This window comes from Diabrotica virgifera, chromosome 10 (genome assembly GCF_917563875.1).
Source record: "Diabrotica virgifera virgifera chromosome 10, PGI_DIABVI_V3a".
NCBI classification, from domain to species: Eukaryota; Metazoa; Arthropoda; class Insecta; order Coleoptera; family Chrysomelidae; genus Diabrotica; species Diabrotica virgifera.
In genome coordinates this window covers 5,730,348-5,754,054 of record NC_065452.1, presented here as the reverse complement: position 1 = coordinate 5,754,054, position 23,707 = coordinate 5,730,348, and the positions used below count along the sequence as shown (strand labels likewise).

The 23,707-nt window shown below is 32.7% G+C and overlaps 1 protein-coding gene across 1 annotated transcript in view; it reads left to right on the top strand.

Moving 5' to 3' along the window:
• Nucleotides 1-23,707, top strand: part of LOC114343434 (uncharacterized) — a 94,000-nt gene that overhangs the window by 42,537 nt on the left and 27,756 nt on the right. The window contains exons 6-8 of the mRNA XM_028294258.2: nt 11,744-11,864; nt 22,149-22,291; nt 22,906-23,094. Of these exons, the coding sequence (XP_028150059.1) occupies nt 11,744-11,864; nt 22,149-22,291; nt 22,906-23,094 (453 nt within the window). The remainder of the gene's footprint in view (nt 1-11,743; nt 11,865-22,148; nt 22,292-22,905; nt 23,095-23,707) is intronic.

The following is a 23,707-nucleotide window of genomic DNA, read 5'->3' as shown; positions in this document are numbered from 1 at the left end:
AAAAAAAGGGTACAAGTATTAGAAAGGGAAGTTAACGTCATCCTATTTGTGTACAACCGGCTGGGATTTTTGGAGGTTATCAAATGTCATAAGTGATCAAAAATGCAACTCATAGACGTCAAAGACGTTTAATTTGATAGAAGGTTTAACGTTACGTACAATAAAAAATTTAAGTGAGATTGAAAAGGCTCAAATAATTACGAAAATGGAAGAAGGATGGTCAATTCGTGCGCTAGCAAATTTCTATAATAGAAATTTGAAAACAATCTTCAGAATTAAGCAACGATGGGTCCAACAACAATCATTAAAAAGAAAAATTGGTTCAGGGCGTTCCAAAGTATCCACTCCTCAACAAGATGCTGTTTTAGTTCAATTCTTAAGAGATAATCCATTTGCGACGTCGAAGGATTCAAGGATTCATACGGGATTTCCTGGTGCCCAACCTACTGTAAGCAGAAGGATCAATGAATCTGAATTAAAAAACCGACCAGCTGCTAAAAAACCATTAGTAACTGTTGAACATCGGCAAGCAAGAGTAATATTTGCACTTAACTATATTTACCGCAACCCACAATTTTGGAACAACGTCATTTTTACTGATGAAAAGACTTTTCAGTCGACCTTTAACGGTCAAATCCGTGTTTATCGTCCAGCCAATACTAGGTTTGAAGAACGATATATTCACTCTCATAATAAATCTGGACGTTTTTCTGTAAATGTATGGGGTTGGATTAGTATACATGGACCTGCTGTTTGTTGGCGATTAGAGGGAAGATTTACTGCCGACAATTACATTAACGTTTTGGAACACGTAATGCTCCCTTCTATTGAGCAATTGTATCCTAATAATACTTTTATATACCAACAAGATAATTGTTCAGTCCACACTGCCCATGCCGTAAGGAATTGGTTTCAAACGCAAAACCTGGAAGTATTGCCATGGCCTGCGCACAGTCCAGATATAAATCCAATTGAAAACATTTGGTGCATAATTGTTAAAAAATATATATAAAAGAAATTTTATGCCACAAAATTCAGATCAATTGTGGGATACAATCTTAGAGTGCTGGGAAGATCTTGATCCAAATATGATATCTAATATAATTCAAAGTATGCCAAATAGACTAAATAAAGTTATAGAAGCAGACGGTTCTATCACCAAATACTAAATTCTATTTGTAACAGTCATTAAAATTATTCTTTATATAATTGTTGAATAAATGGTTTCGTCTAATTAATGCTCAACGCCAATGATTTATATTTTTAATAACCTGTGACATTTAATAACCTCCAAAAATCCCAGCCGGTTTTACACAAATAGGATGACGTTAACTTCTCTTTCTAATACTTGTACCCTTTTTTTTTTAATATAACTGTACGCCTCTGGTAGTAGTCACAAACGATTATTTCACATAATTTAGTACGGTGTACAGTAGGCTGGAGCGCTGTTATATGGAGACAAATGAAATAACAATTTTTACAAACGCGTAATGCGGAATCGATGCTACTGTGGGAAAGAATTGGAAAAGTTAATTGTCATTTTTTTATATTATGACTCTAACATCTGCCCCAACGTGATTTAAATTTTGAAATTTTACCTACGCGGGGTGCGGTATCAATTCGCTTTTAGGATATGAATCGAAAACTTCAATAACACTTATTTCTATTTTTATCAGAATAACTGATCTATTTTGAATTTCGCGCCAACCCCCGACCGAACGCTGCAACCAAAGAGTTATAACCTGTCACAGGAGTTGACCTTCACTCTCCCACTCAATTTCAATTATAAGTAAGTAGAACACAAAACAATATTGGCTAGAATTATTGTAGTTTTCCACGATAAGTATATAACATTATTGAAACCTTATGAAGGCAGGAAGGACGAAGACGGTTACAAAGAGAAGCTATTAAAGTTTGGTGAGGATAGCAATAAATTGTTTGATATTGCAACTTGCAAATGTTTAGAGTTCAGAGATTGCAACTGTCCTAGAAACCGAAAAATTCCAATATCAGAACGAAATTTCTTAATCACCCAACGAACTGACCATAAAATAATGATTAATAGTTTAATTTGTGAAGCGACCAAAAAAATTGAGATGGATTTACATATATTACACCAACAAGAGCAACGTGAAGAAAAATAGTCTTGCAAATTTGGGCGGAATCCATTCCTAGTACTTCTAGATTACCTACAACTTCAAAGATACGACCGAATGTTCAACAGCCAGATACATTAAACAAAAGCGGTGAAATTGAGGACTTCCAATCGCAATCGCAATCGATTATTTCCACTTCTTCACTCACAATGACTGATGTCACATTTCCGGTTGTTGCCAGGACATTAGATCGTTATGGGGTTTAAGATCGTGCTGGAGTAGCAATAATTTCTGCAGCTTTTCACGACATTGGTCTCATTACTGAAAACGATTCATCACGGGTTATAGACAGAAATAGACTTCGACGAGCTCGTTCTAAAACTAGGACTACTTTGTAACTCTATTCTGACATTTCTTTCCTCGAACTGACATTGCGTCATCTTTTTCAACATCTAGAACTAGAAGTGGACCAAAAGGTCTCACAGGTCCCATTGGCAAGGCAGTTACTAACTGTGAAGTATTACCCATTTTTCCGTTTGATGCAATTAAATGTGCGTTGCCCGATATTACCAAATCGATACAGGAATTAATCACCGATTAACTATATCTACTACAAATATGTCAGTATATCAATAGTGGACATTGTGATGAAAATTTTGTGAAAAAAAATCCTGGTAAACTAGTTCACCCTAGATGGTTGACAATGGTTAATCGGATATTTAGCACATTTATTTTAACGGTCTATGCTCCTATGTGATTCAGGATCAAGACTAGGCCAATTTGTATTTTTGGTGCCAAACATATATATGATACGATAAAACTGTCGCGCTATTTGCCAAACCACTTGAAGAATGTTATTGTCCCAGTCATACAGAGAAATGCATTCTTTGGACATTCAGAGAATATACTACTAGGAATGTTAGCCGACACCAGACAGTACGTCAGAGAAGTTGCACTCCGCAGAATATTGAAGATCAGAGAGACATCATACATAGGAGCCTTACATATTTTCCAAGTACCTACTTTAAATATGGATGCTGATGATTACATCGATATGACAGATTGGAAAACCAAGACAGAACCTCCACTAACGAAGACTTTAAGTACCGAAAGGATATCTCAGGCCATCAAGGAAAATTTCCGTGTCACACACAATCCTCTGAAAGGTGTGTCAAATTAGTTACAGAAGCAAGTGCTGCCCTCTGTGGGTCACGGAGGAGAGACGGATTCACTAAGAACAATGCAAAGAATAAGCTCAAATCATGCCTTTTGATGCCTAAATTTGATACTAAGAAAGACTATCGTTCAGAATGAGTTTTTATGTTATTCTTCAATTTGTAAGCATATATTTTTTAACTATATTGACTATTTTTATTTTTTTTCTTCATATTATAGTCCTAATAGCTAGAATAAAACATTATCGTTGACTCTATTAGTTGACTCTGTCGAATTTTTTTTAGATTTTTTTTTTACAAAATTCCAAAATTTCAATCACCGTGGGGCACTTTTCAGACTAAAAATACGAAAAAATGTCATCTAAGTTTTTCATTCTAAAATGAAAGACGCATCAATTCCGCACCCCGTGAAAATGAAATTCGAAAAAATAAATTTGCGCTCCACCCTAGTGTACAGTACCTACACTTTCTGCCAAGTATGACAAAGAAATATTAAATACATAGTTTTAAAGTATTATTTTTTAAAAATAATTTATTCATTATTTAAAACGTTAAGAACTATTTATACCCGGTACTTTAAAGCTATTTGACATATCCTTATGATACTTAGCAGAAAGTGTAGGTATTGTACACCCTACTAAATTATAATCGTTTCGGGCTACTACCAGAGGCGTACGACGAGGGAAAGTGAATGGTTGACCCTTCCCAAATTCTCCGCCACTGGCAGAATTGCTACTTTAGTGCCATTTTTGGATTCTCCAATACTTTATATTTAAATAATATATACTATTCATTCGTAACGATAAAGTCATTAGTTTTCGAGATATTTGAAGTTAAAAATGGAACGGCACAGTTAATTTGAACAATGTATTATGCCCCTCCATTTTTAACTTTATATATCTCAAAAACGAATGACTTTATCGTTACGAATGAATAGTATGTATTATTTACATAGAAAGTATTGGAGAATTCAAAAATTGCACTAAAGTAGCAATTCTACCAATGGCGTAGAATTTGGGAAGGGTCAACTATTCACTTTCCCTCGTCGTACGCCTCTGGTAGTAGCCAGAAACGTTTGTTTAATACAATTTAGTAGGGTGTGCAGTACTTACACTTGCTGTCAAGTATGACAAAGATATGTCAAATGGTTTTTAATAACTACAATTAAATTCAAAAAATTGAATTTTGCATAGTACGTGATTTAAAATCAACTATTCTAAATGGGAAATAAGCCACAATTTAACTAAAAAAATGATTTTTTTAACGTTTCGACGCCCAAATCGCATGTGGTTGATTATAAAAATGCCACAAGGAAATAGCTTTAGAACGATAGTAGATTTAAAATGCCTTTATCTCGAAAATGGTTGAGTTTAGCGAGATAAACGTAGTATGTATATGTATATGTATAACTTTTTTAAGTAAAAATAATACAGGAATAAAAGTTTTGACCTTCAAATTATGTAGAGTGGAGGATAAAAAAAATTGAACGTATTAAATGATCGGTGAAATACGTATGTGGCGCCCTCTAGGTAATATATAATTTTTGGTGGGGAATTTAGGTTTACCGTCCTAAAAAACCTCTAGTTACCAAATTTCGTGTTGTTATCTCACGTCTGTCAGGAAATATTCAAAAATAAACAAAAAAAGAGTTTAACTATGACACCCTGTGGATCGGGATTATCAACTTTCGAACTAAGGTAGAAAATTATAAAAAGAAAGGTTTCTATAGAAATTACATACAAATTAAGAAAGAAATATCATAATCCATTCAGCAGATCCGCAGATACAGAAAACTGTATTAGTTTAAAAATGCTTTTTCGGTATTTGAACTCGGTAGATTGTAGTCGGTGGAATGGTTACTAAGGGGGAACCCTTAGTAACCATTTGAACTACATTTTTGAAAATTCGTAGAGGGTCTTGTGAAGGTACAATGTTTGTGAAAATTTTTTACCAAAGAATAAAAATTCCATTCTTTAAAATGGCATCAATGAGATTCCTTAATTGTTATAAACAAATTAGCAGTGAATTAAAAAACACATGGCTAACTCTGGAATTTTTTTTATTTGAAAATTCATGTTAAAATACTAGCTTTTCTAATGTATAAAAAGATTTTTTACGGACAATATTTTTAAAGTTATTCTAAATGTTTATAAACTACAAAATTTCCAAAATTTTGCATTAGGATTTTTAACTATAATAAATATTTTTTTTTTATCTTGTGTTAATATGTTTTGACAGTATCGCTCTTCTACTTTCATTTGGCATAGGTACGTAGAATTGCCCTATCTTCATTATTTTCTGTTTTATGTTATTGCAAAATAAATGTCTCTGGGATAAACAAAATATAATAACTTTTAAACTAATTAATGTATCGGTCTCAAATTTTGAGGGTTTGTTAAGTACCCCAATACCCAACTTTGGGTGAAACCCTAAAGTTCTAATTTAAATTTAGTAAAAGTTATTGACAAATATCGATTTTCATTTATTTTGCAATTTGCGAAGCAACAAATCGACTTTTTAACATTAAAAAATCGGCATTTTAAAGCTTTTTCAATGTTCTAAAAAATCAAATTTTGCAATTTTATATCAACTTTTATTTTTTTTAATGGGGTGCAAGAAGTCGAAAAAATCGTGTTTTTGCACTAAATTGTTAATAATTAAAAAACGGATGCGAACTCTAGCCAGGAAATAGGGAGGTTTTCTTCCTACAGGTCTACAATAACTAAAACAGTAGTCAGCTCCTGGATATTTCAGTGTCCTGGGAAATTTCTTATTTCTCTGGACTAAAAGTTTTCGACTGTTAATTGAACGTTACATTGATCACATATATATGGGTCGATTATTCTTTGTGAAAAGGTAAGAGGGCGTTAACTTAGTATGTCCTAGACGTAAACATGCAAGCACAATAACTTATTCTCGCCTGTTAAGCGACGATGGAATCCACTAAAGTACATTATTTTTGAGTTTATTTTTGTTAGGTAGAGACCACTACTCATTTTGCCACAAACACAACAATTTAGTTTTAAAATAAGCTTTTACGTCACTGTTAATTCACTTGTCTATAGGCTCCGAAAATTCCCTTAAAATTGCCTGTCGTGCAGTCCTGCCAGCTTCTTCATTTCTTGTTACTACGACGTGTGAGTGTACCCACAAAAATTGAACTCTTCTTCCATTTTGATAAGTTCCAAGCTGATATTTTAGCAACTTATCAAAAGGATGTTTCGGAAAAATATTTAAATGAGTTTAGAGAGCTAAGGGAATCTGTTACTATCAGGACTTTTGAGAATGTAAACTCGATAAAAAGTTTCACAGCATGATATATGAGGTAGAGCTTAATTAAATATGTGCTACATGCTGGGGGTAGACAGACATCAATCGTTTTCTCAGAAACGATTGATGTCCTCACTCTGTCTTCGGTCTTGATGCATCTGCGTAGATTTTATGGTGGTCGGGGTGCTTTTCTAAGAGAGCCTCGAACTTGAGCCGGGAATTGTTTGTATTGGATTTATCGAAATAGACCAGAGAAGTATCATATATTGGTACAGCGATCAGCCAAGGTCTGGGCATTTAATATCCGAGGAGAAAACATCCGGAAAATTAGTGTTTAGATTTTGAAGTATGGATTTAATTCTTTCGTAATATGGTTTTTAGTTTAGCGAATATCTTGCGATTTGTTTGCATATTTGTTTGTAAAAGTGTTTTGATATATGGATTTTAAAATATTACAAGCCACTGAAGCTGCATGTGATATTAATTTTTTTATTGAAAATTGAAACTCTATAAAGTGAGATCATTTTTTGAGTGCATCTAAAAAGTTTTAAAGAATTGAAGACATTAGGGAGATTATTTTTACATTAAATAGATACCACTAGGTCGTCAGCGTATAAACGGGCTTGTAAGGGTTTTGAATGTTTTTGGTTATATCATGTATTGCTACTAGAAATAACGTTGGACTAAGTATGGATTCTTGGGGTGTACCATTTTCCAAACTATAAATATTTGAAAAAATGTTATTAAGTATTTATTTTCACTTGAAAAGGTTTGTTGTTTAAAAGATTTTGGATGAATTCAAGGCAGTGACCTTGAATATTCCATTTTTAAAGCTGTCTCAAAAGGCTGTACTTTTAAGCTTTATTAAATGCACGTTATAAATAAAAAATATAGCAACACATTTTTGGTTTGTAGCCAGAGCTTCATGTATCTCACTTTCCAAGTCTACATAGAATGTTTTCTAGACGCATACATTACATTACACAATTTGTTAAATTGTGTAATGTATGTAAGGGATAAACTTTTCCAAATAATTTACATTTAATAATTTCCAGTTAATCTATATTTATATTGACTGAGGTTCATCCTTGAACTTCGGTTAAGCTGGGAAATGCAATTCTCATTGCCAGTTCACGTTCTGCGCCTTAATGTTTGTTGGCAATGCAAAAATCCCTAGATTCTAGTAGCTTTCGAGAAATGCCAATATGTGGAAAAAAGTAAAACTATCGCCATTTTCTATGAACTTTTTTATGCCATCTCTTAATAACATTATATTTAAATATTTACAGTCAAACAGTCATTTTAATAATTATTAACAAATCTAACAAAAATATAAATAGTGTTGTCGTAATGCTTAGATATATCGTGGGTATACTGCAAAAACTGACCAAGTCAATTTTTATCGATTTTTAGTTTATGTGACCAAGTCACTCCAAAGAACTAACCGAATACCTGAAAAAATTCCCAAGGCAAAATTATAAGGTTTGATGCCGCAACACACATAACATACAAATGTATATGTCTGGGTATGCGTATCAACAGACTGGAAGAAATGAACATGTTGACTTGGTCACTTCTGCATGCAATATTATTCATATTTTATTCATGTCAACATTGAACTACGACAATTGGATATTATGACTTGGTCACTTTTCTATGTTTTAGTTTTATCTATACGTTGTATGTTTATTTGTTGAACGATCACGTGTTGGAAAAATAGATATTAAGTTTATCTTTTATTTTATCGTATAGAACAGCAATTTAAATATTGTGCAGCATAATTTTTTAGAATCTGGGCATTCTTACATGGAAGTAGATTACATGCACAGTGCCATAGAAAATGCTAAAAATAATGTTCCAGTATACACTATGCTTGATTATTTACACATTTTTAGACTGGCCAAAACAAAAAAAGTGATGCATATAACGTACAGGAATTAAGGTATAATGCTTTTCTTGATATAAATACTCTAGCTGCTAATGTAGGTACTCTTAAAAATAGAACCATTGACGAAAACTGAAATAATGTTAATTGGCAAAAAATTATATGTATGTGATATGAAGAAGACAAACCGCAATATATTGTTTAAGTACAACTATAGTGATCCAGACTTTCTTATGTTCAATGTAATTGGGCGTACTAAACGAGTTATAAATCTTATAAAAGAAATTCAACTACTATTTTACTCCAAAGAAATTCCTATTTCTAAACTTAAAAAGCAGGATCTTCTAAAATTGTGTAGACAGGAATAACTCCCTCTGAATTCCATGCTTGGGTATCAGTCAATACCATCAGAGTGGGAAGATGTTGCTCCAGAGCCATCAGTATTGTCCGATTCGGATTCAGATTAGCTCTACTTCTCCTATTCGGATTCAGATTAATTCTAGTAGAGAAACGTTTACATTTTTATTATCATTCTCCAATTTAAAAAATAAAGTAAATGTTTTTATTTGAAACTTCAGCCTTACACTGTAAATAAATAAAATTAGAAGTATTTTCTTTGTGATTTATTATTCATAAATAATCATCTTTTTGTGACCATGATTTAAATTTGAGCAAATTTCTACATCAAAAAGTGACCAAGTCAATTTTTTTTCGAAAAACAATAAGGTTAATGCGATTTTTAGAGCTACTTAGAATCACTAACTTCAACAATTTAATACCTGAAAAGAAAAAATACATATCCTTTTAAAATGATTTACAAAAAATTCAAATAAAATTACAGAATATTCAACATCAATTATCTCGAAAGCACAATATTTGACTTGGTCAGTTTTTGCAGTATGCCCACGATATATTTAACGAATTATAACAAATGCTTTTGACGTATTTTATGAGAGCGTTTCATGTCAAATTGAAATAATACTACGCATGCGTAATCTCTGACATCATGTGAACTGGGTTCATGAACGCTTGAATTTCAATGTTTAGCGCAAAAACAGACTAACCACTCTGTGGATTCACAGAGCAGTGTTGCCAATCGCATTTCTCTAGATTATCCGATGATCGCTAGAAAAATATCCGATTTGTCACGGAAAGGTACGCTAGGTTAAAAATATTTCTGTTATTAAAATCAATGTTGCCAATATTATCCTTTTAGTCCCCTTAACAACCATCAAATAACAAAATCCGTTGTTCGTACGCCAATCAGTTGATTGTAATCAATTATCATTATGATAATTAACATAATTGATTGATTAATCAATTAATCTCATAATTGTAATCAATTATGTTTTCAGCAACCCAATCAAAGTTGACATTGACAGTAATTAAATATTTGATAATGATCAGTTGATTCCATTTCTGATTAGCGTTCGAACAACCGGCCCTTTGATCTACTGGATTCTCTATTTCACAGTTTAAATATTCTCGTTTATAGATGAAAATCTCGTATCCTAGCTGATTATTACCTAATTCATGTATGTAAATACTATTTATTTACTATTATTATATTATTCGTATTTTGTATTATCGTAAGTGTTAAATTCAAATAAATAAATAAATCTAAATATTTCATTATTTGGATCGTTATATTAATTTATTATAATTATTTAAGTAAAAACAAACACTTTTAAATATTATTTTATTAAAACGTAATAACTACCTAAAACTAGGTACTGGAAAAATAAATAATAAATAAATCAATACAAAATAAACTACAGCTACATTAATTGCATAGGCGCAAAATTTCTGGGCAATGCTTTTAAAATGCATTATTTTTTCGAGTCCTGAGAAAGGTAATAAGTATTATTTAAAAATTTAAACGCAGAATGAAAGATTACATTATTACCGAGGGCCGAAAGTCCCTGAAGACTTCTATAATTTTTATTCAAATATGTTACAGGGGTAAAAGGAAAAGAGAATATTGAGTGTGATTTTTAATTTCAAATATCTCATTCAAAAGAAACATTTTGTTTATTCTAAGCGACTTTCAGCCCTCGGTAATAATGTAATCTTTCATTCAGCGTTCAAATTTTAAAAAAATATTTATTAGTTTTATCAGGATTCGAAAAAAATGAATACGTTTAAAGATTATTGGTCCGAAATTTTGCGCCTACACTCTTTTAACAACAAAGAATTATTACAACTGAAACAATAGAAATGTATTCGACAATAGAAATGTAGTTATTAAGGTATCAGTTATTATCCATAATACCCATGGTGCATTCAACGTTAATGCCCGACTAAATTATTTTTATAGGCAAAAAATTTGAAGGATTTTTGAGTTCATTAGTAGATATCTAGATATTACTAGTTTCAAATAAGTAGATTTTTCTACAACCACTCTTCCAAATTCATTTTTATGCACAATTTTATGTTAACAAACTTACTATTTTCTCACAGAATAACTGACAGTAGTGTGCAGAAAAGTGACGTAAGTTCTTTTCTGCATAGTACCTTACCCATCTTAACGTTTTTTATTAACCATTTATCCATTATAAAAAAGTATTTTCACAAACCAAAACTTATTTCAACAGACGAGACGTTTACTTAAGCACTGCACTACATAAAATGAAAATAAAACAAAATCGTGCGTGAATTAGTTTTCATAAGTTTAAAGACTAAACACTAAAATCTCATAAATAACATCGGACGGCAGACGGTTTTTGAAATTTGAATTGGATTAGTATGCCTTAAGTGGATGCACTTGTGAATTTAAATTCTAAACAAAAGAATCGGCACATGTCCCTTTTGTCAAAAGATGAAAAGTATCGGATGTCACTAACATTCATCCAGTATAGGCTATTTATAAAAATTTGGGTGGAACCAAACAAAATTAATGTGTTGTTAGTGTTGGGAATATATGGATTAGAAAGTTTTAATCGATGGTAGATACACTGAAAAATATCCGCAAATATCCGATTTATTTAAAGATACGAAGAAGATACGACAACTCTCAAAAAGGTACGCAAATCGGATAATTATCCGCCGATTGGCAACACTGCCACAGAGTAGCACTGCAATGTGGTTCGTCTGTTTTTTCGCTTAGAGTGAACACAGTTTAAACCACCAAAATCGTTTGAACGGGAATTGAGAAAGACGATTTTGATTTTAACTGTAGTTCACTAAAAGTTCAGGTTAAACTTGAGTTGAACTCGATATGAGAAATCGGCCCAATTCTCCTTAGATTTGGTTATACTATATCTATTTTAAGTTTAGGTTGTCTAATGCCTATTTAAATTATTAATTATTATTTTTAGCACGACTGAATGTCGATCTCCAATGTCCTCAATTGGATTCTGGGATAGAACGGGTCCGTACTGATCTACTAATTTTTATAGATCCAAATTGGGAATACAGAACAATTCAACCTATATTATCGTAAGTGACTTGAACACAAATCTACTCATAAAAATCAACAATGCTGAAAATAAGCTTTATATGTTTTTCTACTCTCATACTTTAATATATCAATAATTATTATGATTTCACTACTTACCTGTATTATAATGAACTTGATTATGATACATATTTCCATTATGATACATATTTTCAACCAATGGTATCGCCAGATGACATTCACTATGAAAATGGCACATGCGTAGTGACCAACGTCAAGTCAAATGCATACGCTTTGACAACTCACAATATGTAAACAAATTGACTAATCTAAAAATTAAATCCTTTGAAGAAAATGTCTGAAGACGATAGGGATATTAAAAATTTATCCTCAAATTCATTTTAATAATTGTAATTTAAGAATATACATGCATCAACAAAACAATGAATTTAACCATAAACCTACTTAATTTGTTTGCGTTACAAAATTAATAAATTTGAAAATATTTTTGATTGTGAGTAGTCATAGAAAAAAATCATGTATTCAACTTGCATTTAATTATCATTATAAAGCTCATATTCTAGACTAAACTAGCCGTTACGCGGCTCGTTTCGTATCCGTCATACTCACATCATAATGACCATCATTAAATGCTCGTTGCATAATATACTATTTAATTTATTTATTTGTGTAATACAAATGGTGAAAATAAGGACCATGGTGACATACAGTATGATGCAAAAGTATGGAATAAATTAATTATTTCAGAAACAGATAATTTAAAAAAACTTAAAATACGTCTAGTTTAATTTTTGAATGGCCATCAATTGCTTTATATGTTTTGGGCATTACATCATCAGTGTTAACGTAATGACGTAATCGACAATTTTTTAAGTACATACCAAGGTCACGGGACACCTCATTTGAAAGGTCTTCTAATCTCTTTTGCAACGATGTATTATTTATTATATAACTATGGGAATATTTATTTCTACAGTTAACCAAAATTATATACTTACTTAAGTATGATGAAGAGGTATAGAATACATTCATTATTTCAGAAACAGATGACTTTTTAAAAAAATATTAAAACACTTTCTAAATTGATTCAATGTAAAATCAATTTTATTAGAAAAATTTTTTGCTTCTATTCTTTAAAAACTATTTTTTAAAGTCGTCTGTTTTCTTCTCTAGGTGCCGTCTCCGCTTAGAAGGTTAGCAATCATCAGGGCGATTTTTACTTTTGAGACCGCGGCTCTAAATAATTCGTTGTTACTACATCCAAACCATTCCCTAAGGTTCTTCAGCCATGAGTTACGTCTCCTTCCTATGAATCTTTGTCCCTGGATTTTTCCTTTCATGATGACCTGGAGTATTAGGTATTTATGTCCTCTCATCACATGTCCCATATATCTCAGTTTTCTTCTCTTAATTGTTAGAAGTACTTTTTTCCTTATGCATACGTCTCATTACCTCTACGTTGGTTATTCTATCTGCCCATGAGATCTTCAGTATTCTTCGTTACATCCACATCTCGAATGCCTCCAGTCTTCTCACATCAATTTTCCATTTTCTTCAGTGTCCACGGTTTCACCCCGTAGTGTAATACGGATAGCACATTACTTACTTACTTTCCGTGTCCGGAACACCATCAACTTCAAATTCTGTATTTCCAATGGTTAGCCACATAGATGGCCCTGTCATTTGCTAAAATTAACTCTTCTTCTGTGCAGGTCTCTCTCATCTTTGTGCATGATAGTAGATGCCGGCTGGTCTGAACCGCGCCACAGTCGCAGATATCTTCCTCCTGGTATCCCCATTTTTTCAGTTTACTAGCACAACGTGAAACGCCGGTTCTTAGTCTGTTTAGCACTTTCCAAGTCGGATACGGTAAATTGTGTCCAGCAGCCATTTCCTCTGAGGCAGGAAAATGTGTCGAGGTAGCTGACGCTTGCCATAGGTGTATTCGGCGCCTCTCTGGCGCTTCGGGGATGGATCTTGATGTTTTCAGGAAGCTTTTCCGAGATCTTAGTCTGCTTGGCTGAGTTTGGTGGTCATATAAGGGGTGTCTTCGGTCCGTCTCCTGCTTTTTTCGTTCTACCTCTGACGTGACCTTCCTCCTGATAGGTGGTGAAGCAATCCCAGCTATGGGGTATACTTCTTCGATAGGTGTCGGTTTCAGGCAACCCGATATTATACGAACCGTTTCATTTAGAGCCGCGTCGACGTTCTTTGCGTGAGCAGAGTTTGCCCATACTGGTGCTCCAAACTCCGCGGCCGAAACACATAATGCTAAGGCACAAGTTCGGAGAGTGTGTGGTTGTGCATAGCTTGGGGATGATATTACTTCTGGCACTTACTTTCTTCTTAACATCTTGACAGTGGTATCGGTAAGACAGAGTTCTATCCAGACGGACGCCAAGGTATTTTGGCGTCTCGTTGTGTTCTAGCATCTGACCACGCCATTCCACCTCCAGAGGCACCTCCATCGTAGTATAGAGCTAAGCCTCTCATGGCATCTGTCAGTTTCACTTCGACTTTATTGAAGTTTCTTCCCTGAGCTGCCACAGCTGTATCATCAGCGTAAATAAATTGCCTTGTTTGTTGGTGTATGGGTTGGTCGTTAGTGTATATGTTGTATAGAATCGGCGCGAGGACACTTCCCTGTGATGCCCAATTTTTTGGTACCTCTACCGACTGTTCTTGGACTGGAGCGTTACGTAGAAGCGTCTATTCTGGATGAGACATTTCACTAACCTTGTTAGTCGGAAATCCTTTATAGTTTCCTAGAGTTTTGCGAGTAGCCGTTGATGGTTAACTGTGTCATAGGCGGCAGTTAGGTCTATGAACGCTACTCCTGTTATTTCTTTCCGTTCAAAACCATCTTCAATATGTTGAGTGAGATTAAGAATTTGACTACAGCAGCACTTTCCGGGTCTGAATCCTGCTTGTTCTGGAATAATTTTAGTCTCCACATATTCAGCGATCCGGTTCAGTATCATTCTTTCAAATGCCTTGAAAAGGTGGCACAAAAGAGAGACAGGTCTAAAACTCTTTGTATCCGCTGGATCCTTCCCTGGTTTTAAGAGCGCTACCACTCTAGCTTTCCTCCAGATTTTGGGGATTTGTAATGTACGGATGCAGCAATTCATCATTTTTCGAGTCACTCTACGGTTTTTAGTCCAAAGTTCTTTATTTGTTCTGTTCGTATGTCGTCCAGGCCAGCCGCTTTATTATCTTTTATTTGGTGGATCGCGCCTCTCATCTCCTCTAGACAAAAAAAGGTACCTAGAACATCTCTTTCTTCGTCGATATGCCGTTGAGCTCTCACCTTGTTCTTTCTTGATGTCGTCTTACCGTTCATTAGAATACGATGGGCTATCTGATCGGGTGTGACTTCTATCATGTTGACTGCCGGAGTGGAGTAGCGGGATCGTTGCCAAGATTCCGAATCAGCTTCCAGGCACGTCTGATGTTTTGTTTCATGTCCAGACTCGTGACTAGCTTGCACCACCTTTCCGTTCTAGCACATAGCACCTAGCACATAGCACCTTAACAGTGGTATTTTTAACTCAAGGTTTAAGTCCTGACAGCAGAGGAGCCTCTTCATTCTTGTAAATGTGCTTCTGGCCTGTTCGATTCTGATTCGTATTTCTTGAGAGCTGTCATTGTTTTCATTCATGGTTGTACCTAGGTATTTGAATTCTCTTACTTTTTCGATAGGTTGATTCTTTACATATATCTCACGAATGTCCTGAGTTGTCTTTGTTATTATCATATTTATGCTTGCTTATGTTGAGCGATAATCCATATTCTTCACTTACCGCGGTCACTTTATTAAGCAGTATCTGAAGGTCTTCATGTGATTCGGCTAAACGAACTGTATCATCAGCGTATCTCAGGTTATTTATGATCATACCATTAATTCTAATGTCTACGTTTAGTTCGTCCATTCTTTTTGCCCTTTAATTCGTCCAATTTTGGACATAGGCTTCCCCCAGTTTCCTCCATTTGCTTCTGTTTAGTGCTTTCTATTTCCAGTGTATGAAACAGTTCATCCATTGCCTTACTTAATATGCTCGTCTGTTTTAGAAATAATTAATCAATTCCATTCTTTTCCATCATACTGTATAGAAGATCCATCACGATAATTAAACATATTTTAGTCGGTTTTCTACCTGGAACTTTTTTGAGTGAATTAACTAAAACTTAATTAAAAGGGCGCTAAAAGCAGCAAATAGGTAATATCACTACTACAAAGGATAAAATATTCGCTTTATACGGCCCTTGTTTTATAGCTATAATGAACACGAAATTACGCTAGAAAATCTACAACATACACCAGGGCATTTAGAACAAAAAACAACGGAATAAATCGATTTTAAAATATAGTGCCTATCGAATTGCATAGTGTTTAGAATGGTGTCAGGAAAAAGTCTACAATAGAAAAATGGATGGCAATGCATAGACGCATTTACTTCTTCTTCTTCTTCTTTTTGTATAGACATGACTCTGTCTGTTTTTTCAATGTGCCTCTAGTAAGTTTTCGTGGTCTTTCGACTGATTGTTTTCCTATTGGGGAACCGTCTCTCGCTGTCCTTACTACTCTATTTGTTGTCATTTTGCTTATGTGGTCATTCCATTCTACTCTTATGTTTCTTACCCAGTTATTAATGTTGTCCACCTTGCATCTCCGTCGTATATCTGTACTTCTAGCTCTGTCCCATAGAGTCTTGCCATCGATTTTTTGAAGGGTTTTGATCTCCACTGTTTCGAGCAATCTTTTTGGCCTGTCTGTGTCAGGTCGGATTTCTGCCATGTATGTCATTATTGGTCTTATGACTGTTTTGCAAATTCTGCGAAATTCTTTACCGATATTTTTATTTCTCCATATTGTGTCATTTAGGCAACCTGCTGCTTTGTTTACTCTATTCACTTGCTCTTCCACATTTGTTTCGAGCCTTGCGTAGCTAGATAGTGTGATGCCTAGATATTTAAGCCGTATCACTTGTTCTATTATCTGACCATCCAACTCTAATTTACATCTTATTGTATTTGTTGCTATAACCATGCATTTTGTCTTTTTTGTGGAAATTAACATGTTAAATTTTCTGGCATTTATATTAAATTGGTAAAGTATAACAGTATACGTTGTAAATCATCTTCACTTTGAGAGAATAGTATTGTATCGTCTGCATAGCAAATTATTTTAAGTTGTTTTTCTCCCATTTGGTATCCTTTTTTAGTTCTTACTTTTTTATTATTTTATCCATGATCAGGTTGATCGACGTTCGGATAATCGACGCTCTACTGTATATTGAATTTTTTAAGAACTCTGATTAAAAAGCAGGCATTATTAACTTTTAATAATAAATTAATAAAGTTAGTGAACAAATACTTATTTTAAAAATAATCAATACTTATTTACTAGATTGCAACGGCTCATTTAGTAATCACAAGAAAAATTCAGGTCCGGACTAACAAAAAAAAATTAAAATAATTGTGACTTTGAAACAACACCCTGTATATTGAAATTTTCAAAATTCGTTAGCACATTTGAAAAGAGCACAAATAAGTTTAATTGCTCGCTTCAATTTTTTGTGCAGACAATTTATTGACATTAATTTTGAAATTATATCAAAATTTTTGTTTTGAATGTTCGAGTATCGAGTATGGAGTTCTGAGTTCTTAAAAATTCTGACATAAGTCATTTCAAAATTAAAGTCATTAAATTTTCTTCACAAAAAATAGAAGCGGACCATTAAAATTAGTTTTTTGTGCTCTTTTAAATGTGCAAACGGGTTTTGAAAATTTCAATACACAGGATGTTGTTTCAAGGTCACAGTGAATTTATAATTATGTTTAATCCGGGCCTGGATTTTTCTTGTGATTAGTAGTTAAGTGGTTTGGGTTCTAAATGTGACATATGTGTACCAAATCTCAAAAAATATACAAGGCTGTTCTAAAGTTATATGGGTCCAGAAAAAATGGGCAAAATCGGTAAACACCCATTAACTCGGTTATAAAAATCGGTGTGACAATAAATTCAGTATGTCTAGAACCGCCTCATTTACCTCTATTCATTATTTAAGTATTTCCGATTCCCAATGAAACACACTGTATACTACTTCTAATGGAAAAAAATATTTGACGAATTTTCTCAAATTATGGATACCAACATCATTTTCATTTATAACTCTTGTATTTTTAATTTGACGAAGAAAAGTTATTCTTCATAAAAATCTCTTCTTGGTCTAAGATTTATGATGCAACCATCATGAATCAAATTTTATTAATTTTATACAAGGTATGTAAAAAAATATGAATTTCGAGTAAAGTATCTTTATAGTTCACAACATATAAATTAGAATGATATACTTGCACATTAAAACATAATTTTTAATTCTAAACAGCTTTTCGTAATAACAATTTTCTATATTATGAATTTAAATACGTATATAAACAAAGTTTTCGTTATGATAATGCTCGCATTTTTAGCTTGTTTAAAATAAAGATACAATGTTATTCCATACGTAAGTATTATAATAAATATGCATGCAGTGTAATTAATTTGCGTTCCTGTATATGACGGATTTAAATTGGGCTATTGATCTTGTGGGTGTAATATAACCGAAAATATTTAGCATATCTATCAGGCAGAGTAAGATGCTTTGGAGTTTCGGTGAAGTTATTGACGCAATGGGAGTAGGAGGTAAATGATGTAGGGGGAAGGAGTAGGATCTAAGTTATCTAAGGATATAGTAGGAGTGGGTGTAGTTTTGATTTACGGTAGGGATCCACTTCACTCACTTTCCAATCCATTATTCACAAATTGTATTAAACGCGTTGAATTGAATGCGTAATTTTGAACAAAACATGTGCAACAATTGTGGATAAGCGATGTTTTATTTTGTTTGTGAATATTGTGATTTTTGTTATCATTATGATTATTAATATTAAAAAAATATATTTTCAGATTATCTTATTCAATTGTAGCAACAGAAAAATTTTAGATTATTTTTCTTTTAAAAGCAACAATTTAGTAGGAAATTCCACATTGTGGCTACTTACTCGATATCGAAGCTGATTCGTTAAATTTTTTTTTTTAATTTGAACTGTGAATAATCGTTAATAAAGTTAACTTTTGCCTTGCGGTTTTTTACTGATATACACTTCATGTCCCAAATTGACCCAATATTGACCAATAGGCTTGTTCAATAGAAACACATCGTAGGTTAGAAAAACTTTTTGGCAAATACAGGGTGTCCAGAAACTTTCCCGACAAACGAAGACCAGAGATTCCTCAGATAATTCTAAGACAATTTAACCCAATTTACCTAGTCCGAAAATGCTTCCTAAGGGAGCTAGAGGTCTTTAAAGATGGCGTCTTGTAATAAGTTTTCTTAAGTATCTCCAGAACGCTTATATTTATAAAATCGAAAACTGGTACGCTTACTTACCTTCCAGAGATAAATCGATTCCATCAATTGCGAATATCCAATACCGGTCATAGGCGTCCGTTTTGTGTAGGTCAACGGTTATTCTATCACATAACTGTTTTGTCTTTAACTCCTAAGCATTCCTGACACTCGAGTATTAAATTGTGAGGTATTATAGTACTAAAAGGTACTCTTGCTTTAAGTCGGTAGAATGGACCGTTTTCTAGATAAATCGATTTAAAAATTTTTCATTCGAAGAATTAAAAAAATTTTTTTCAAAAAAAAAACTATTTAGAAAAACGAAACTTGGTATGTTTATTTAGTATCTCTTCCAGAGATAAATCGATTTCTTCAATTGCGAAATTCTAGTACCGTTCATATGCGTCTGTTTTGGGTCAACGATTATTTTATTGCAATACTTTTTGTATTTAATTTTTAAGCATTTTTGATACTTGATGATTAAATTATGAGGTATTCTAGTACTAAAAGTAACTCTCGCTTTAAGTCGGTAAAATACACGGTTTGTTCTGAACAAGTTTTTTTCAAATTCAAAAAACGAAAAAATTTCAAACCGATTTTTCTAGAAAACGGTGCATCCTTCCCTACCGACTTAAAATAAGAGTACCTTTTAGTACTAAAATACCTCACGATTTAAGAATCCATATATTTTCAAAAAGCCTTTTTACCACATAGTGGTGTAAGGCGACAATACATTACATTCTGTTACATCATAATACAATACAAAAACCACTTAATCTTAAATTTAACTAATAACTGCTATACATTTATATTATGTACAAACTTTTTATTTCTAGCCAGCGTCCTTGCTTCTATCCACGTTCTTCCCCTTTTCTCGATTATTTTGCCTAGTGTTCTAGCCCATGTTTGTCGTGGTCTACCTTTCTTCTTTATTCTTTGCGTTTTTGCCTGCCAAATTTATTTCACTGGTTTTGTCTGATCCATTCTCTGAAGATGACCCCACCAACTGAGTTGCCTTATCTCTATAAACTCTAACGTTGACTCGATTTTCAAATCTTCTCTTTTTTGAGTGTTCCGTAGTCTATCTCTTTTGGTAACTCCTCGAACTCGTCTAAGGTATTTCAGTTCTACTGCCTGTATTTTACTCTTTTGTCGTTCTGTTAGTACCCATGACTCGCAACCAAAGGTTAATACATGTCTATATATTGACTTGAACACATTAATTTTTGTTTTTCGTGTTATTTCTTTTTTATTTATGAATTTATTGCTCATTGCATGATATAGGTTCATTGTTTTTTGAATTCTATTATTAATTTCTGTTTCCTGTCTTCCGTTTTCTTCTAATTCTACTCCTAAGTATTGTAATGTTCGTGCTTGTTCTATATTTACTTCTCCTATTTTTATGTTTATCTTTTCTTCTTCTTCCTTTTCCCCCATGACCATAACTTTTGTTTTATTTTTATTGACGCGAATGCTCCTTCTGAAATGCTTAGAAGTTAAAGATAAAAAAGGTATGCGATAAAATAACCGTTGCTCTACCCAAAACGGGCGCCTATGACCGGCAGTAGAAATTCGTAATTTTTGGAATCGATTTATCTCTTAAAGATAAATGGGCATACCAGTTTTAGTTTTTATAAATAGAAGCGTTCTGGAGATATCTAAGAAAAACTAATTCCAAGACATCTTTAAAGAGCTCTAGCTTCCGTAGGAAGCATTTTCGGACTAGGTGAATTGGGTTAAATTATCTTAAAATTATCTGAAGGATCTCCGGTCTTCGTTTACTGGGAGAATATCTGGACACTCTATATATCTACAAATAATCACCACTACAATTAAGGCGTATATCCCATTGTTTCTTTTGCGGCATTTTGTATTTCTCCTTCTGACCGAAAACGCGTTAGATTGTAGTGTAGACAGTTGTGTCTCAGATAAGCGAATCGACTATAACAACAAACGCCATTTTTAAGTCACAATAATTAAAACAGCAGTTAAATACAAATGAGAGGAACTGATCAGTGTGACGTTTACAAACATAACTAAGTTATATTTGTATATATTTGTATATATTCGTATATATTTATATATATTTGTATATATTTGTATATATTTGTATATATTTGTATATATTTGTATATATTTGCATATATTTGTATATATTTGTATATACTTGTATATATTTGCATATATCTGTATATATTTAAATACGTATATATAAATATATATATATCACAACGTCAGTTGAGTGATTACAATTGTTTCTAAGACTAACCTGACCAAAGATGACTTTCAATTGAGCAAGCGTATATCTTTTCGGTCTATTATGCACTGCAAAGTTCGAAGAAAGCGAAATATGGGAAGACGAAGTATAACCTAGCTGAAGTACCTGATGGAATGGTTTAGTTGCAGTAGTGTAGAACTATTTAGAACAACAGGATCCGAATAGTTATGATGATTTCCAACCTACTATAGTAGATTAAACTTGACGAAGAAGAAAAATCTTTTCGGTGATCGTGCCTATTTAATTCTCGTCCTTTAAATATTGTTTTCGATGAGTTGAAGAGCTGTTAAAATGAAAGTAAACGACTGCAATTCTTTTCAGTTCGAGCTCCACCATTGTTCTTCACGTGTCTTATTCAACTCTCGCAAGGTTTTATTCTTTAGACTAGTTAGAACAGCCTGGCTGTTGATTAGGGGCAATACTAAACTAACAAAAAATAGTAATCCTAAAGTGACCTTCTAAACTAATGATAAGCTGATAAGCTAACGACAACCAATGATAAATTATTTAGCTAAATATGATAATTGCAACTTATTTGCGAAAATGTTTAGCACTCTGGATTCCAGTATTGTTGATTTTATGCGATTAGGATTCCAGATTTAATTGAGTTTAACAAATTGTTTTTTAAGGTATATTTTGGATAACATCGATGTTAACAAGTTTGCTTCAAGATATTCACTATTTAGTGGAGCAGATGCTTCGAATATCACTAATAGTACATCATATTTGTTGGAATTTCATAACAGTTATAATTTAAGTGTTCATCAACGTTGTAAGTATTGGCGATTTTTATTTTATTAATGTAGTTCTAAAAGTATTATTTTACGGCATTTGTATATTATCTACCATATTTAATGAGAATAAACTGCAATTACTGCAGTTCACAATATTTAAAAACACACTGACCAATTTCAAGATTAAATCTTTTTAAGTAAATGTCTAAAGACGGGATACTGAAAATGTCATCCCAAATTCATTTTATTAATTGTAATATTTAAAATATAAAATGTATCAACAAAATCATTCATTTAGTCATATTATATTCATTTTAATATTTGTAATATTCAAAATATCAAATTAATTTAATCACATAACTACTTAATTTGTTTGTGTTACAAAATATATTTTGTATAATGTGAATATATTTTTTTATTGTAATTGGTGGTAGAAAAATCATCTATACTACTGGCATTTAATTGCCATTATCATGCTCATTTTCTATATGACATTCGCCGCTATGCGGCTCATATCGTATGTCGTATCCCTCATACTCACATCATAATGACCATTATTACATGCTCGTTGCATAATACACTAATATACATTATAACATGCCAAATTTTAATATTCTATTATATTATTAGTCTAAAATAATATACTTTTTAGTGCCAAGATCATTTGACTATTCAAAAGTATATGAAAAACTGGAGTCTGTTGCAAAGTCGAAACTTAACAACAACACTTACAATGGTGGAGAGTCAACCATCATACTCCTGATAACAAAGAATGCACCAACCGGAAATCAAGAAACGTTTGTGAAACAGAGGAAAGAAATTATAAAGCAGTATCTACCAGGTAATGAGAATTAAAATTTTAATAATATTATTATTAATTAAACTTAGAAGTAGAAATATGCCTTATTGTTACTGATAATTGTATAATTCTATGGATAAAGCAAACAAAAGCTTTATTCAGAAAATAAAAAAAAAACAATTGACAATTTACTGAAATTACTTAAGTCGTCAATATTACAAAATAAAAGATAGTGAAATAAAACAAAACAATATATTGCAAAATTGAAATAAATTGCAAATTGCACAATAAAATCTTAAGAACTATATGATAGGTACGCTAATATAGATAAAAATACTTTTAGTTACTTGTACATAAAGGCACTGTAATTTCTTAGTTATTCATTAAGAAACTCTTCTACTGATAGATAGGCTTTTGTCTCATACTGATAGATAGGAAACTCGTCTTTCAGATAGATAGGCTTCTGTCATTTTATGGAATTTTGGAGCTTTTTTTATGGATCTTTCTTAAGTTGTAAATGAAGATCGTTGTAAAGTTTTTTTGCAGAATATAATACAGATTTCTTTACTGAACGTCCAACTCAGTGGACGGGATTGGTAAATAAACATCAAAGGTTGAATTTCTGGTGGAGTAGTCATGTTTAGGTCTTGCTGAA